A 19441-nucleotide genomic window follows, 5' to 3' on the forward strand; every position below is an offset into this window, starting at 1 on the left:
AAGGGGTCACACATTGCACTACTGACTACCTTAACTTCTGTATGGACATTGTCGCTCCCACTAGAACAGTACGCTGCTTCACAAACAACAAGCCCTGGATCACCTGCGATGTCAAACACCTTCTGAACCTGAAGAAGATGGCATTTAAAAAGGGGGACCAGGCGGAGCTGAAGCGCGTACAGGGAGAGCTCAAGAGCAGGATGAAAGAGGCTAAGGAGACATACAGAAGGAAGGTGGAGCAGAAGCTGCAGGAGAACAATATGAGGGAGGTCTGGGATGGTATGAAGACCATCACAGGCTGCAGGAAGAGAGGCAGCACTGTAGAGGGGGATGTGGTTAGAGCAAACCAGCTCAACCAGTTCTTCAACAGGTTTGATAGCCCTGCCTGTCTAACACCTACTCCAGCTCCTCCCCCTCCCCCACTAGCGGCTGTTACCTGCACTCTGGATACCACTACATCCTCCCCCCTCCCCCCCCTGACCACAGTCAATGAGGCACCACCCCCGCCAGCAGTCAGGAGGTTGCCACTCTCCATACCTACACCCCTCCCTCCGAGGACCACTAACAGCCCCCACCAACCACCAATCATCACTGCGGGCCAGGTCACAGGAGAGCTGAAGAGAATGCGCCCCAGGAAAGCAGCCGGCCCTGATGGAGTCTGTCCTAGACTTCTGAAAGCCTGTGCTGCTGAACTGGGAGAGCCTCTGCAGCACATCTACAACTTGAGCCTACAACTGGGGAAGGTCCCAAAGCTGTGGAAAACATCCTGCCTCATCCCCGTACCGAAGAAGCCACACCCCAGCATAATGAACGACTACAGGCCCGTCGCGCTGACCTCCCACATCACAAAGACCATGGAGAGACTGCTACTGCACATCCTCAGACCACAGGTTCGCCATGCAATAGACCCGCTGCAGTTCGCCTATCAGGAGAAGGTGGGCGTGGACGATGCCATCACCTACCTTCTGCACAGAGCACACTCTCATCTGGACAAGGGGAAGGGTGCTGCGAGAATCATGTTCTGTGATTTCTCCAGTGCCTTTAACACCATCCAGCCCCTCAGACTGAGAGACAAGCTCGAGCAGATGGGTGTGAATGCCCACCTGGTATCCTGGATTACGGACTACTTGACAGAGAGACCACAGTTTGTCAGGTTAAAAGACTGCCTCTCTGACACTGTGGTCTGCAGCACTGGCGCTCCACAGGGGACTGTGCTCTCACCAGTCCTGTTCACCCTGTACACATCAGACTTCTCCTACAATACAGAGTCATGCCACATCCAGAAGTTTTCTGATGACACTGCTATTGTGGGGTGTATCAGGGAGGGGCAGGAGGATGAGTACAGGAGCCTGGTGGATGACTTTGTGAAGTGGTGCAGACACAACCACCTCCAACTGAACACCGCAAAAACCAAAGAGATGGTGGTGGATTTCAGGAGGTCTCAGCCTCCTCTGTCACCAGTCCTCATCGAGGGGGTCAGTGTGGAGGTGGTCAACACCTACAAATACTTAGGAGTTCACATCGACAATAAACTGGACTGGTCAACCAACACAGACGCTATCTATAAGAAGGGTCAGAGCCGGCTCTACTTCCTGAGGAGGTTGAGGTCCTTCAATGTCTGCAACAAACTGCTGTGCATGTTCTACCAGTCTGTTGTTGCTAGTGTCCTCTTTTACGCTGTGGTGTGCTGGGGAGGCAGCATAAAAAAGAGGGACGCGGGGCGACTGGACAGGCTGGTGAGAAAGGCAGGAGCTGTCGCAGGCACTGAGCTGGACAGCCTCATCACAGTGGTGGAGAGAAGGACACTGAGCAGGCTGCTGACCATCCTGGACAATGTTCACCACCCACTGCACAGAACTTTGGACAGTCAGAGGAGTATTTTCAGCGACAGACTCCGGTCACTGGCATGCTCATCAGACAGGCTGAGGAAGTCCTTTGTCCCCAGGGCCATTCAGCTGTTCAATGCCACACGCAAGGAGAGGAGAAGCGAGATGGACTTCACTGTGTGAATCAAACAACACACCCTCCTCTACTTGCTATTTTAGCCATTTGCACAGACTATCGTAATTGCACTCTCCCATTTGCACTGCTCACACTTTATCACGGACACACTTTGTTTCTGTTTTTGCACTATCTGCACATTCAACATAAGCATCCCACTCCTCCTCTGGTACAGTTTTTGTTCATTCCCTGTTTTGTGTATCTGAACTGTGATGTTAGTATGCTGTGTTGTCTGTGGTTGTGTGTTGTGTTGCACTTGTGTTGTTTTTTGTATTCTGATTCGTATTCTGTATAAGCTACTGGATCCTTAAATTTCCCACGGGATAAATAAAGTATCCATCTATCTATCTATCTATCTATCTATCTATCTATCTATCTATCTATCTATCTATCTATCTATCTATCTATCTATCTAAGGAGAAGAATCTTAAACTCTATTCTGAATTTAACAGGGAGCCAATGAAGAGAAGCTAAAACTGGAGAAATATGATCTCTGCTGTTAGTTCTCATCAGAAATCTGGCTGCAGCATTTTGGATCAACTGAAGGCTTTTCAGAGAATATGTGGGACAGCCCAATAATAAAGAATTACAGTAGTCCAATCTTGAAGTAACAAATGCATGGACTAGTTTTTCTGCATCACTCTGAGACAAGATGTTCCTGATTTTAACAATATTACGAAGATGAAAGAAGGCAGTCCTAGAAACCTGTTTTATGTCAGTCAAATGATAAGTTCTGGTCAAAAATAACTCCAAGGTTCCTCACTGTAGAACTAGAAGCCAAGAAAATACCATCTAGAGTAACTATATAGCTAGACAATCTCTCCCTAGAGCGCTCAGGTCCAAAGATAACGACTTCAGTTTTGTCTGAATTTAGAAGCAGACAGTTCTGAGTCATCCAGGTCTTTATGTCTTTAAGACATGCTTGTAGTCTGACCAACCTATTGGGTTCATCTGGTTTTATAGATAAGTACAACTGAGTATCATCAGCATAGCAATGGAAATTTATGCCATGCTGTCTAATAATATTACCTAATGGAAGCATGTATAAAGTGAAAAGAATCGGTCCAAGCACAGAACCCTGAGGAACTCCATGACTTACTCTGGTGTGTGAGGAAGATTCTTCATTTACAAGAACAAACTGAAATCTATCAGATAAATATGACTTAAACCAGCCTAATGCAGTTCCTTTAATCCCAATAACATGTTCAAGTCTCTGTAATAAGATACTGTGATCGACCATATCAAATGCAGCACTGAGATCCAACACAAGTCCGCTATCAGAGGCTAAGAGGAGATCATTGGTAACTTTCAGCAGTGCAGTTTCTGTGCTATGATGCACTCTGAATCCTGACTGAAACTCTTCAAACAGATTATTTCTGTGTAAATGATCACAAAGCTGAGCTGCAACTATTTTTTCAAGAACTTTAGACATAAAAGGGAGATTGGATATAGGTCTATAATGAGCCAACACCTCTGAATAAAGAGTAGGTTTTTTAAGTAAAGGTTTAATTACAGCAACCTTAAAAGTCTGAGGTACATATCCTGTCAACAAAGACAGATTGATCAAATCCAATATGGAAGTGTCAATTAATGGGAAAACCTCCTTGAACAGTCTGGTTGGGATTGGGTCTAAAACACAAGTTGATGGTTTAGAAGAGACTATTGCTGTTGTTAGTTCAGAGAGATCAACTGGGCAGAAGCCGTCTAAATATAAATCAGGTTCTAAAGATACCTCTAAAGCTGCTGTACTTGATGATACATCACTGATAATAGTGGGAAGGACTCCATCAATCTTCTCTCTAATAGAAACAATTTTATTAATAAAGAAGCTCATGAAATCATCACTGCTGAGAGTTAAAGCTGCAGTCTGCAAGATTTGTTGTTGTCATACGTAAAGACCTACTTTTTGGCATTTTAAGAGTTTACATGATCTATCAGAACGCTTGAAGTTGAAAACGGTGACCTCCGTAGTCGCAAAATGCAAGAAATGCTTATTTTTTAACCGAAAAATAAAAAGTTATTCAACTTCCTGTCCCGCCCCTTCAAAACACATGAGAACTCGTGCACGTAGAGTGCACGCCAGATGCGCCTACACGACTCCTCATTCATCAACTCACCTGTCATTTGCGATCATGGAAGACACAGTAAGTAGATGGTCCGGTCTGCAATTTTGTAAACAAACCTGCTGGCTTTGGAGGGACCTAACGGGACATATAGGGGACCTAGAGAACTCTTTTTTTTTTGTATTGGGGTATTTAATGTACTACTTTCAGAATCCCCGGACAGTTCCAGGCATTATGCTTGAAAAAGAGTTGCAGACTGCAGCTTTAAAGGAATACCTGGCTCAACAGAGCTCGGACTCTTTGTCAGACTGGCTACAGTGCTGAAAAGAAACCTGGGATTGTTCTTATTCTCTTCTATCAATGATGAATAATAAGCAGTTCTAGCTTTACGAAGGGCTTTCTTATACGTTATTAAACTATCTTTCCAGACTAATTGAGACTCTTCTAAATTAGAGGAACGCCACTGTCTCTCCAGCTTTCTTGCAGTCTGCTTTAAAGCACGCAGCTGTGAATTATACCAAGGAGCCAACCTCTTCTGACTGATTACCTTCCTTTTCAGAGGGGCAACATTGTCCAGTGCTGTACGCATTGAAACTATAGTGCAGTCAACAAGAGAGTCGAGTGTTGCTGCAGTAAAGTTTAGGTAGTTGTCCTCTGTCATATCTGCATATGGCAGTGAAGAAAAGGATGATGGAATTAATTCTTTAAATCTGGTTACAGCATCCTCTGATAGACACCTTCTATACGTAAATTTCTTCTCAGAAACTGTATAGTCAAGTAATGTAAACTCAAAGGTTATCAAAAAATGGTCAGATAAGACAGTGTTATGAGGGAACACTGTTAACTGTTCACTCTCAATGCCATAAGTCAGCACAAGATCAAGGGTGTGATTAAGGCAGTGAGTCGGTCTGTGAACACTCTGAGAAAATCCAATAGAGTCTAATATAGAATTAAAGTTCATATTCAGGCTATCATTTTCAACATCTACATGAATATTAAAGTCACCCACTACAGTGACTTTATCTGTACTCAGCACTAACTGGGATAAAAACTCTGAGAATTCAGACAGAAACTCAGAATAAGGCCCAGGTGGACGATACACAACAACAAACACAAGAGGTTTCTGGGATTTCCACTTTGCGTGGGAAAAACTGAGAATCAGAGATTCAAAAGAGCTCAAACTAATCTTAGGTCTGGGACTGATTAGTAACCCTGATCTGAAAATAGCTGCCACTCCTCCTCCTCTGCCTGTGGTTCGAGGAACGTGAACATTTAAACAGTCAGAGGGGGTTGATTCATTAATGCTAACATGATCCTTCTGCTGCAGCCAGGTTTCTGTAATACAAAATATATCAATATGATGATCACAAATCAACTCATTCACTAACAGAGACTTCGAAAGGAGAGATCTGATATTCAGCAAACCACATTTAATAGTTTGATGTTTTTGTTCAGTTAAAGTTTTTGTTTTAATTTTTGTTTTGCACAAGAGGATTTGCTCCTTTTGCGTCAATTGATTGGGTGGGTAGCAGCAGGTGGGAAGCTGCAGAGAAGTGTGTAAGACTACAACTCTGCATCCTGGTCTGAGCCCTGGGTTGTCATGCCTGTGGTTCGAGGAACGTGAACATTTAAACAGTCAGAGGGAGTTGCTTCATCAATGCTAACATGATCCTCCTGCTGCAGCCAGGTTTCTGTATTATCACTGCCGGATTTAATAATCTAAATTTGCAACATGATTAAATGCTGAAGCTTAAATATAAATGTAGTGGATTAAAATGTACACCCAAAGTGGAGCAGAAGTATAAAAAAAGTTCACATGGAAATACTTAAAGGTGGGGTCTGAGATCTTGGAAAAACGGTTCCTGCAAGCTATATTTTTGAAAATACACAACCTTGCCTCTCCCTTCAGCCCACCCCTCGAAACCACGCCTTCAAAACACATGCTGTCGGTCGAGGTGTTCGGATGTTCCCGAGATCGAGAACGAAACTAGACGAGACCTCACGAGTGCTCGCAACACAAGTTGAGGCGAGAGTGCTCACGTCTATTACTAGCTAACAACAACATAACAACATATCGAGTAGAAACAGGGCTACCTTAGCATCTGTTTGTCGCCCCTTTTCCTCTTTCAGTTGTCGCCAACGTTGGAAAGCCGTACCGATTACCACTCTCGTCCTGTTTCGTTCTTCTGTGGCCTTTATCCGAGCAGTTGCTTTTTCAAGCACAGTTTTGCCTTTTCTTTTCGAACCCGTTGTTGTCGTCTTTTCTGCCATCGTCAATACTCTGGCTGCGCGAGATAAATCCGTGGTTTGGGCTTGATAGCTAGGAAAAATTCACCTGAAGAAGTTCACTCGCAGAGGGTGGAGTTACTTGAAGTGACCCTCCTTGCGCGTCATGTAGACTGAGTGACTATGAAAAAACCCCAAAAAACTCACGAGTCTGTGAACGCGCAGGGGGGAGGGGGGAGGGGGGAGGGGGGAGGGGGGAGGGGGGAGGGGGGCTGACGGTTGATAGGCGTGTCAGAATCCAATAGAAGTAACTTTCATTAGTACTTCTATTGGTCAGACTTTTCCTCTGGCTACACCCTCTACAATGGACTAAAAGATTTCGTTTTTTTTCCAAACATTCTATTTTAGTGGGTGCAATGGGGTCGTGGGGAGGTTTTCAGACAAAATGATAAAAAATGCTCCAGAAAACATCACAGACCCCACCTTTAAGCAAAATACTAGTGGCCCATACCTTTAATTAATTCACAATCCTGTCCTCTGATACTTTAAGACTGTGTATCCACGATAGCCAGATCTCACTGACAACAACAGGAATATATTCTTTAAAGGGACACTATGTAATATATTAAGTCATTTATTAGCTCAAATCAACATATTCATTCATAAATTTGTCCTCATTGGTGTAAAATTATCTCTGTCAAAAATCTCAATTATCCTCCTGAGTGAAGAATAACTTGTCTGTATCTACATAGAGCGGGCAAGCTCTATGGAGGCTGCCATGTCCTTCCGGTCTATGAAAAACGACAAAGTGCCGAGAGGGACATAAAGCACTTCGAATCGCGTTTTCCCCAACGCCAGGCCTGCAAGCGGAAATGACGTCATTTTGACATCGCGTCCGCCGAATGGGTTTTTACTGGCGCTAATGGCAAATAGATTTTATCTCGTAAATTATCCCACTAATAATGCATTGATTGTTACCAAACTTCTGCCGTAGTACACATAGGCTCTTAACTCCCAAAACAAGGCATTAGAAAGTTTGTAAGTTTACCGGGAGTTTATTTAAAAGAACACTTTCCAGATAGCAACTACACACTGCTGCTAACGCTACCGAAGTTGACTACAGTTTCTTTATTCAGTCTTTTTCTGCCACTTTGGCTGTTTCCAGGAGGCTTTTAAAACATGGGGATAAAAATGTGTCTCTCTGGGCTGAACTCCATTCCCTACATCTGGTAAACATCACTGCCATTTTCTGGCTGATACGAGTCCTTTGGTGCAGCATAATGGTCGCAGCTATTGGGGTGCTTCTCAGCAGCTGGTAGAGGGAGACTGATCAAACCTGACGGAATGTAAAAGCGGCTGAAAACAGAAATATCCTTGAAATAAGCTAAATTCATACAGTGCTTCTTATGCTATATTATTACTATTATTATTAACCTTTATTTAACCAGGAAGATCCCATTGAGATTAAGAACCCATTTTTAAGGGAGACCTGGCCAAGATAGGTAGCAGCAAATACAAAACACAGTAACAAATTAGACAGATAAAAACACAAACAAATGAAAGAAAAAGTATTGAATTTACAAGCAGATTATGAAAAACAAGTAAATGTAGGCCTCAAATATTGTAAGTGCACCTGTTGTAGTTGCTGAATATAAACAAGAGTTTTGGCATTGAAATCTGATTTTGATTTTGGGTCACTATGAGAGAAAGCCACAAGATGGCAGATGAAGTACACAACATTTGTGATATCCTTCTTCTTTACTCAGTGGTCCAAATTTCCAACAAATTAGCAAAGACTGAAACAGTGTAGACTAATTTTTTTTTTTAACCCCATATGATTAAAAAAACAACAGCGAAACCTGTTTATTATTATTATTTTTTTTCTGGCATCGCAACCCTTAAATGGATTAAGCAAGTATTGAAAAAGGGTGGATGAATGGCTGGATATCCACGATTGTATTTTATGGAAATGTGGGGCCTCTGCTTAGCCTCAAATCTATCTTCACTGTCCCACCCACATTAAAATGATGACATTTGTCCATCACTACCTGTCCCCTCCCCTCCTCCAAGCTATCCCAATAAAGGCTCATTCTTCCTTGCGAGATCTTTGTTTAGTCCACCTGATCCCCCAATTCCACATACACTAGTATGGATTGTGATACTTATGGTAAGGCTCCTCTTTCTGTTCAGCATTTTATCTTTAATAAATAGAAGAAGTAATTTAGGATTGATTTAATCATGTCATTGTCGACTAGATATTAAACATGGCAGAGGTTTTGTTAGATGTTATGAAAACACTGGATTTAATCATTTAATTGATAGTATTTATTAATGTTTTTGTTGTCTCCTCTAAACGTCTTGAACCACAGTATAAAAAAGATAATCAATTGTTAATAATTCTCTAGATATTGTTTACAGTTGCTTACAGTGTTGTCTTTTTCATGGACAAATTTAGACAGAAATATTCATTGTAAAGCTTTAATTAGATTTTGAAGAAGATGCTTGTATTTGTTTTACACACTAATGCAAATTGGTATATTTTTTGGATGACCTTTGATCTTCTAATTAGTGAGCTCAATGTTCAGGCTAATTTAATTTAACATGAGTAAATGAGAGCTTTGACTGACATGTCCATTACACTTCAAAATATTAAGGTATACATTGCATCTTAATTAAGTAATTAAGCCCTGTTTCTTAACATAATTACTATGTGTACACCTGATATGGGTGGTGACAATACTAAATCAGTAATAATACAATCATTTAGTCCTTTCAGTTAGTACCACAGAGTTTAATATTTGTACCATGTAACTTTTAATATATGATCAGTGGAGTTTTACTAAACAATTTATATCATAGTTAAAGTACATTTTCTCACTAATCATCTAAAAAGAGTGATGAACAATTCAAAATATCTGTTGGCTTGATTCCACTATAATTACTATAACTAGGGCTGAAATTTCTGCAAGCCTATACAAATACAAGAAAAAATAATAACATAAAACAGAAGAATGGTGCATTAGCAATTTCTGAGTTACAGGTGAACAGAATTTTGATATCGTTAACTATTCAATCTGTAAAAACAGTAGTTACATACATCATTCATGGTTCCCCACTTATACATAAATACCAAACGAGGAACGAAAATAATAATAATGCTACTCAAGTGCCAGATACCATTTATATGCATCTTGTTTGTAAATACTAAGATTTATTCCCAAAATGTGAGGACTTGATGCTTGTCTTTGTGGCACATGATCATATAAAATTAACGTTCTCGGGTATTTTAACTGTTGATAAGACACATCAGGAGTATTTTGAGTATATTTCCAGGCAAAAAACAAAAACTATTTACTCGTACAATTTCTGGCAGATTAATGAGTTTTAAACATAATAGTTGGTTGGTGTGGTAAAATTAATTTCTCAACACTTCTTTCCTAGAGCTGGACTCCCTGGAGGTCCCTCTTCTCACTCCGACCAGTAAGGAGGTCCTCAGCCAGGCTGTGAAAGCCAGTTTTGCCGGCTTCGCACAGGAGATAGTCAACTGTCACTTTCCACATGGTACAACCTGATCCATTCCCAGTTTATTTTGGGCATAGCAGAATGGAATTGCTTACCTACACAACAAACTCTTTTATGCATTTATTCTACCTACATATGTGCAGATCCGACCATGTGGTCTGAGTGGGAGGTAAACCACTGGATGGACTGGTGCCAGTCTGAGTTTGGTCTTCACTGCCTGGCCTCAGACTTGAGAGGTCTGCAGGGCAGTGAGCTGTGTGGCCTGGACAGAGAGGCTTTCCTGGGTCTGATGTCTGACTCTGCTGCAGGAGAGATCCTGTGGGAGCACCTGGAGACCATGAGACGAGGTAAAGGCATTTTTACAGGAAAAGCTTAGACACACTCTCTTATTCTGTCATGACTGTCAGCAGTTTTTTGTTTTCATAATGTGAATTATTAAGGCAGTCGAATAGGCCTATTTGCTGTATACCAGCACTTTGACACATCATACAGTAAATTATGGTCTCAAATGCCCCCAAGAGGCCAAGAGCTGTTAATTTTTGAACGCTTATATGTTGAGTGGACACAAATCCAGTGGATGACATATTGTATGTCAGTACTATACACTGGTCAAATCATTGAAAATACTGCGTAAAGTTGTCATCACAGCAAAAGAGTCCACTTTGAAGACTCTATCAATACTATAGATTTTCTGCCCTTTTCATTATTTATCATTACTTCCTTGTTCTGATGTCTTTAGTATTGTTTTACACTTCAGAAAATACTAAAAATAAAAGGTACATTTTTAGCACTGCACTACTTTATATTTAAATCACTTTCAAGCTGCTACTCAGATTTACGCCACAAAATTGTAAACAATAATAAAATAATTTAAAAAACAGGCGGTCATTTTACATGATGACTTTGAAAGTACTTCCTAAATTCTCAAAGACTAACCATCTGGATGTCATATCACCACATCTTAGATTTCCTTTCTGGTTATTTGCGGTGACTTATTATAATCATACTTGTTTTTTTTCAGAAAGGCATGAAAACTCAAACTTTTAATGCCAATGTTCCCTTTATAAACATTAAGATTGATTGCCAATAGATAGTTACACATTGTTTGTGTCATGTCAGTAAAAATAAGCAAGACAAAAATTACTGTTCACCTAAACAGACAAACAATCATGATGATTTTGGAAATACATACAATATTGGGCTAAGCGTAGTCCATTGATCATCTAGAATTTTGAAAGATTTAAATCAGTCGGTAAAAATACCAACTGATATTGGGCTGATAATTGGGTTTCAGTGCAATCTGTTGGTTTCCTTAGCTAGGAAATTGTTTTTGAATTGGCTCCATTTGAACGAATTGGATTATTTTATGAATAATTATGATCACAATTAATTGAATTCCAATTGGCTTGAATTGGACTTTATTATCTAAGTGCCTTGAGATGACATTTGTTGTATTTGGCGCTGTATAAATAAAAATGAATTGGATTGATAAAAGGTGCGACAAAGAAACATCCATTCTATCACTGCTTCATCCTTTTTCTTAAAAAACAGTGTGGTAAAGCTGTAAATGTCATTCAAATTTGACTCTCCAGAGAATGACTGTGACTGCAGTTCCTCCTTACCCACCTGCAGAATGTCATCCTACTGCCAGCTTCAGATCCACAAAGGTAATCACAGGAAAATATGTTATCTACAACTTTTGGCTATTTAATCCAACATTTTTTATAGATATTAGCAATGTAGCAATAAGAAAATGACTCATAATAGCGTTATAATGTTGTGCTTTTTCCTATCAGAAAACTACTCAGAGTATGTTCAGGAGCATTCAGACAAACCTAATTACCAAATCCAGTATCACCCCATTGAGAGCACAAACTTCCACACTCTGGAGCCTGTGACTGTACAACATGAAGGGTGCTATCTGGTGAAAACAGAACATCCTGACAGGAACGTCAGGTCTGCCGCTCTGATGCCAGAAAGAGAAGGGAACAGAGGTGAAAAGATAATTTTCAAGTGAATTACACGACAGTGAATAGTGAGTTTTTCATTCTGCCCCTTTGTCTGTTTGGGCAGAGATTTTTTTTCCAGAATGTGAAACCTCCATTAACTGTGGACCTCACACAAGACGCATTTATGCATAAAGATTTTTATTTCCATATTTAAAGAATGAAACTTAATTGTTAGTATAGATACAGTAGCATATGCATCTCTAATTAGTCAAATATTTGACTCGTAATTGTACTTCCTTACACCATGGTTGCCAAATACTTAGAATTCTAATTAGCTTAAATGTACTGATGAATTTAAGAGAACAACCCAATCCTACAAAAGAATGTGCAATACCTACGTTAGTCCATGGCGGATTACATTCAGTGTTTCCGTGTGTTTTGATACATCTTGCTATGTCATGGAGTTGACGCTCCTAAATGACACTAAATGACAATCAATAAAATAAACAGTCAGTATGGTTACATTCACAGATAGATCAAGTTGTGGGTACAGCTTAACAGGGCCATTTAACCGGACCACTGTCCTTTAAATTATTTACATGCACGTGAATGGAATGGAATGATTGAGTTTGTTCGACTGCAACACTTTGGACTGTGTGAAAAATGTGTAAAAAGTTTCAAACTTTCTCTGTGGAAGATCATTGTGGCTGTAAGTGTAAATACTTTAAGCAATAGTAAATTGACACACATTCACAAGTTGTGACACAATCATTCAAACAGAAAATAGAAATAAAACAGGTCCAAAAACTGTTCAAACGGCCAGAGTCAACTCCGGGGCCAGGCAGGAGGCTGGAGAAACCTGCAAGACATAGACCCCTCTGGGGGCTAGGCAGGAGGCCAGAGGAACTGGCAATTGGACATGACCAGCGTGACAGAGATTCCAGCTGTGGATGACAGGACATCTTGAGTCAGAGGAGCAGGGACCTCTCTTGCAGATGACCTGGTGGGCGACTAGATGTTCAGGGACAAAGGAGCAGGGACTTCTGGCAGTTGACCTGGCAGACGACCAGACATCCAGCAACGAAGAAGCAGGGACGTCTTTGAAGGATGACCTGGTGGGTGACTGGATGTCCAGCGACAAAGAAGCAGGGACCCCTGTGGCGGACGACCTGGCTGGTGATCAGATGTCCAGCGACAAAGGTGCAGGGACCTCACTGGTGGATGAACAGGGAGACGACCAGACCAACAACAAAGGAACAGGAATCTGTTTGAAGGATGGCTGGATATCAGGCGGATGGCCGGACATCAGGCGGAGCAGGAGCATCTCAGGCAGGCAGCTGGATGTCAGGCAGAGCTGAAGCTCCTTCGTACACAAAATCAGGAAGCAGAGCCACCAAAGGAGAGCCCAAAGGAGCCCCCTCGGATGCAGGATTAGGAATAGACTTAGGCAAAGGCTCAGGCTCTGATGCAGATTGAGGCAGCGGTTGTATCGCAGTATCAGGAGCTGGCTGAGACAGCAGCTGAGGCGAACCAGCCACTGGAGGAGCTGGACCAGGAACTGGAGGAGACTGTGGCTCAGGAGTGGATGCTGGCAATGGACCAGGAGCAGGGAAAGCCAGCACTGGATCTGGGACAGGTACTGGAGGAGCACCCAGCTCTGGCTCAAACACGTTTGCTGGCTCTGGAAGTGCGGAGGAGACGAAACAAGGTTGTTTAGATCCCCACTTTACTGGGGGCAGCTCCCGCTGAGATCCTCGGAGTTGGCCCCACTCTGTCTCAAACATTAGTGGCCTTATGGCAGTTCTCCAAAAGACTTTGAAGAACCCGATGGACATGTAGTCTGTGTTCTGCTGGGGATTTAGAGCAAATCAAAATGTCATTGAGGTACACAAACACAAATTGATTCAGATTCTTGATTCTTGGAATACTGCAGGAGCATTTGTGAGGCCGAAGGACATAACTAGGTATTCAAAATATCCCAGGGGTGTATTAAAGGCTGTCTTCCACTCGTCCCCCTTCCAAATCCGTACCAGATGATAAGCGTTGCGGAGATCGAGTTTGGAAAAGATGGTTGCGCCTTGAATAAGTTCAAAAGCAGAAGAGATGAGCGGCAAGGGGTATTTATTCCTGACGATTATTTGATTTAAACCACGATTATCAATGCTGGGACATAGAGATTTAAGATATTTTGGATGAAGAAAAATCCAGCTCCGACTGGAGAAGACAATGGTCAAATGATTCTGGCTGCTAGAGAGTTTCGGATGTACTGCTCCATGGACTCGTTCAGGGCGCAACAGATTGTACAGCGTGCTTGATGGCAGGGGTGCTCCGGGCAAAATATCAATGTAGCAGTCATAAGGACAGTGAGGTGGTAAGGTCGGACAGTGCTTTCTCTTTACAAAAGACGTTGCCGAGGTTATGATACGCGGTAGGAACTTGTGAAAGATCTACTGGGTAAAGTTGTGTCAGGCGAAGGAGAGCTGGATGACTGGAGAGCTGACTTGAGGCAGTTATTGAGACAAAAAAGACTCTCAATGTGGCGGTCTGACCAGTAGACATGGGGGTTATGTAATGCGACCCCGGGAAAACCAAGGATTATAGGAACACTAGAAATAGGGAACAGTTAAAATCAATTTTCTCACAGTGATTTGCAGAAACTAAAAGGGTGACGGGTGCTGTTTTGTGAGTGATGTAGCTTAATTTGCCTCCGTCGAGTGCCGATACCGTACCGCACCTGAGTCGACCAATGCAGAGAGCTCCTTAGTGGTATTGTTGGATAGATACAGGTAAAGTGAGCCGTGGAGGATTTTCTTTGACTGTACTACCCACCAGTACTCCTGCCGCTACTGGTGGGCTCTGTCTTTTGGTATAACTGGGCAATCAGCAAGGAAATGGTTGTTACACCTTCAATAGATGCGCTTGTTTGCTCTCAAGCAAGATTCTCCAGTGGGAGTAAACCCAGGCACGGGAGGTTCAGGGGAAGGAGGGGAGATGGGTAGGTTGCACGATGGCTACCGAGTGGGTGGTTGCTGAGAGCTAGAGTTCCTCTCCCACCTCCTTTCGGCTAGCTGATTATCTATACGTATGGCTAATGAGACTAGGTCCTCAAAAGAGGATGGCTCTTCCCTTGAAGTTAACTGATCTTTCATCTGATCATTGAGTGCGTTTAGAAGTACTCTCTGCAGTGCGTCCAATGTAAACTGTGCAGACTGAAGAGCAGACCGAGCAGTCCCCTGCTTCCGAGCAGTAAACACCGTAACAGGTGCGGCTATCGCTAGGTGGCTGGACGCATTGATATCAAGGGAGGCAAAAATAGCGCCAAGCGATGCGAGGTCTGACTTTTTCATGCATAACGATTTTGTGATGCAAATGTATTACTCTTTTGAACGCATATTGTTTTGAGAAGCAAGACGCTTTATTTGTTTAGCCCCAGCCAACTAGCCGGACTACCTTCGTTAGCGCCAAAACTTGGCTGGAACTCGGCTCACAGGACGCAGCGGGGCGTAAGTCAATGTTCATAAATGATATTGCTAATATGGGATGTCATACAGCTTCATGTCAAAAGAGGCGAACTATCCCTTTAAGTTCAGTAGTCTCTTAGCGGCATTAAGGCTCTAGCATGGTTGCCGCGTCCGCTCGCGCGAGCGGTGTTGATGACGTCACGAGTTCGTGCCAGTAGTTGCAATTTTCTCCGTCACAGAGGTGGCGCTGCTACGTGAAGGTTACCTCTACTCTACAACCACGAAAGTGGAGAAGAAAACAATGCCGCTGTCAAGAGCAGGAATACTGTAATTAATGATACTGCTGCAGTTTTCGGATCATTTTAATTTTTTAATTCAGTTAAAAGAGGTGAAGGTTTGAAGCCCACGGCATCAACAGAGTCTCTGCCCTCTTCTTTGCCTTCACGTATCTGTCCTGTAGCTTCTTCCACACATTCTTACAGAACTCTCCCTCTTTCCCCAAAGTTCTGCCCATCTCTGTGCACCAGTTTTGGGAGTTTACGTGCTCCCTGTGCTGTTTCACTGCAGTTTCGTACAGCTGTCTGTACAAACGCACCTCCTCACTGAGCCTGGTCTCACAACAGTCCATCCGGTTCGTTGTGCTCGGCGCCGCCAAGTAACAAAAATGGACTGGTGCACGACAACGCGCTGCGCCGTCTTTTCAAGGGAAGCGCCAGGCCTGATACGTCATTTTGACATCACGGTGCGACACCGCCGTGACAGACGCGGCAACCATGCTACCGCCTTAAGTCTCATGAAGGGGGTGATCAAAGGTCCTTCTAAACTCATCAAAGGTCCTTCTAAACTCCTCAAAGGCAGAGAAGGAATAAGAGTCAATAGGGTGCTGTTGGAAAAAAGCTAGTGCCCAGTCAAGTGCTCTCCCCTTCAGTAGGGCTATGATAAACGAGTAGTCTGTGAGAGTCACAGAGTCTGTGGAAAAAGAGCGCGGGGAACAGGCCAAAGCTAGCGAACACTGGAACACGAAATCTCCGCATTTGCTGATCATGGACGGCAATACAGACATGAGGTAACCAGTACATGGAGAATGGACGAGGGAGACGAGCACTGGAAAAACAAGGCAAGGTACGAGCTTGGGAAAAAACTTGCAATGAGGAAAAACACTGGAGTCGGCCGAATTACCACAAAGGAAGTTAGTCAATCTGGCGAAGACTGGTTGCTCCTGCAGCTCCCATAACAGTGTCCTGATGAGGGCAGATCAGAAGCAGGTGTGTTGGCAGGAGAAATACAGACTCCATCAAGGGCTCCCGGGAAATCTGCTCAGCCCCACCTAGGACTCAGAAATCAAAGCAACAACACAGCCAAGCATGATTGGGACAGGTTAGCTGAACAAAGGAAGGACGAACTGAACTATTTACAAAACATCAAAAAAATCACGAGAGGGATCAATACAAAAAGTGATGGCAGCAGACACCATACAATGATTTTGCAATGCATTGAGGACAACATATATATAAAAGATATATACTATGTAAGTAATTAACATATGAACAGCTGTTGAGACAACCAATGATGGAAGCCAGATGTGACTCACAAGGGGTAAACTCTAGAAAATAAAACAGTAAGCAAGGAAATTAAAAACCAAAAGACACAAAAACTCATAGCCCATGACAATTTATGCTTTAGTGTCATTTAAAAAAGATGGAATTTTGCAGCATGTACAGAGCGCCTAGGCTCATTTCAGTCTACTGAGTGTATACATGTAGGGGTAAATCAAGCTATAATCACGTTAACACGGTGTGTTTCTTCTTTTTGGAGAAGCTCAATTTTGTTAGATTTCAACTGGACTAAAAGTGCATACTACAAACTTACATTGCAAATAAAACATACAAACATAAAACTAAATAAACATATTGCATACAAATGTCTGGTTTTGGTCAAACTGACACAATAACGGGCCACCACTGCTTTAGAAGGAGAAAGGAGGGGTGGTCTGAGGCTGTAGTCTGCCCTCTCTAGTGCTGCAAATCCCAGTTTGACAGACTTTTGACATAACATTTTTCACTGTTCTTAGACTTTTCTACTTTCACTTGTGTCACTACTATATTTTACACATTCTACACAACGTTCTGCAACAGGTTTTCTAGTGAAACTGGGCTCTGCAGTAATTGGACACTTAATTAGGACAGAAAATGACCGTACCGGTATTAAACTGTGGGACAAACTGACTTTTTGAAACTAAAAATTAGAACAAAAAGGAAAGGAAATATGTGGATCTCTCAAAGTCCAGGTTAAGAAAACAAAACCAAATTGTTGAGTTGAATCATGTTTAATAATTTGTTTTAAAAAAAGTGGAAACTCAATTACTTCAAATAGCGTAATATTGTAATTGAAAACTCTGTCCTTATCTATTTGCTTAATTCTGTGTTTCTGCTCTTACATCTTTCCAGAGACGCACTCAGAAGCAAACAGCGTTCACAGCGGCGACTCTGACATTGTAGGTTCTCAACCCTGGACAGCTCCATTCCATGATATTGAACCCGTAATGGAAGAGAGTATGTCTTATGATGCCCTCATGTTACCGCAGAAACACAAAAGCTTTAAAGATTATGTAAGCAACAAAAGAGATCTGGGTAGAGCTGTGATACCAGCAGCCATCCTTGCTGGTTACACTGGTTAGTACAGTTGTGTTAATAGATCAAGCTTTAGTATTTCACATTAATTTACAGTCATAAAATGTGGTTTTACATGTTGATGAAATATTAATTTGCTTATCACATTCTATTAGGTAGTGGTCCCATTCAGCTTTGGCAGTTTCTACTCGAACTTCTGACAGACCGCAGCTGTCAGTCATATATAAGCTGGACGGGAGATGGGTGGGAATTCAAGCTAACGGATCCTGATGAGGTAACCAATGCTGTGTTCATTGTTACCAATTTACAACAACTAGGTAACATGTATATCAATAGCCAGGTCAATTATACTTCTTAAGCAAGTGTGCATCTTGGATCAACCAATTCAAGGTAGTTAAATACTGAACATTAATCCTTGTAGTCCAGAACTGAACTGCATTCTTTTAATCTTCAAATATGAAACCCTGCAGTGAAATATTAATCGATCAGTTTTTATTTAAATTTTTGTTAAAATCATATTTTGAATAGTAGCCGTAATATTTTGTTTAGATATGGTATGTTTTTATTTGAACAGGGACAGTGTACAATAAACATTGACCATGAGGAAAGATGCTTTGTACCAGGTTATAGCAGGAAATGCTAATTTCCACCTGTAGTCCCTGGGCAGATAATGTTTACTCATGAAGACAGCTAGGATAAAATGATCAAAATCATTCTACTGAGGGTCAAATGTTGGTTTGGGACAAAATCCTCTGCTGATAACAAAATGTAAATGTAAATAAAATCAACTGGAAGAGAAAGGCCGTTTTGTATGATAATGTTAGTGTCTATGTACTGCAATTCTATAACACTTTCAAACATTTTTCGTACTACAAAGAATGATGATAGTATACATAAACTGGATATGTTTCCTGTAAATGTGTCAATTCTATCTGTATGAGTCATGCTATCTTTTAATTTTCCATCTCTGCTGCAAATATTCAGCCAAAACGAGGAGATGCCCAAAGCAATATAAATTGGAACAGTAATCCAAGCCTTCTGCAGCTTTCCACAGGAACTTGTTTTTTTACACAAAGCCGCTTGTTTTTGACAATGACTTTTCAGTCTTATATGAAAGTTGAGCTATATTTGAAAAAAATATTTATGCCCTTATCTTGAGAACTCAAATGATTACATTTAATTGAATTCATTTTGGATGATTTGTTACCAATAATGGGGGATGTTCTTATTAAGAAAGTTATACTGAATAATACATATAATATTTATAGATATATATATTATATCACCTTCATGATTTTCTTTCATCACTCCCATGTTCTTTAATAGACCTGTGAAAGTCACAGGCTCTTATTGTGGCTGTTCTCTGTTTCCAGGTAGCCCTGCTGTGGGGTAGGAGGAAGAACAAACCAAAGATGAACTATGAGAAACTGAGTCGGGGCCTACGCTACTATTATGACAAGAACATAATCCGCAAGACAGCTGGCAAACGCTACGTGTATCGCTTTGTCTGCAACTTGGAAGGCCTGTTGGGATATGAACCCAGCGAGCTGCATGCTATGTTGGACATCAGCAACAAGAGGCACTCATGA

General features: G+C 41.8%; 1 protein-coding gene across 1 annotated transcript; it reads left to right on the forward strand.

The window, feature by feature from the left end:
• The first annotated feature begins 8438 nt into the window (after positions 1 to 8438).
• On the forward strand, positions 8439 to 19441 carry LOC142368764 (transforming protein p54/c-ets-1-like). Its single transcript, XM_075450939.1, has 10 exons — positions 8439 to 8457; positions 9732 to 9851; positions 9956 to 10159; positions 11405 to 11479; positions 11609 to 11806; positions 12785 to 13104; positions 13257 to 13431; positions 17670 to 17894; positions 18008 to 18126; positions 19226 to 19441. The coding sequence occupies exons 1-10, from the start codon at positions 8439 to 8441 to the stop codon at positions 19439 to 19441; spliced, it is 1671 nt and encodes a 556-aa protein (XP_075307054.1).

This window comes from Odontesthes bonariensis, chromosome 19, assembly GCF_027942865.1.
Source record: "Odontesthes bonariensis isolate fOdoBon6 chromosome 19, fOdoBon6.hap1, whole genome shotgun sequence".
Taxonomy (NCBI): Eukaryota; Metazoa; Chordata; class Actinopteri; order Atheriniformes; family Atherinopsidae; genus Odontesthes; species Odontesthes bonariensis.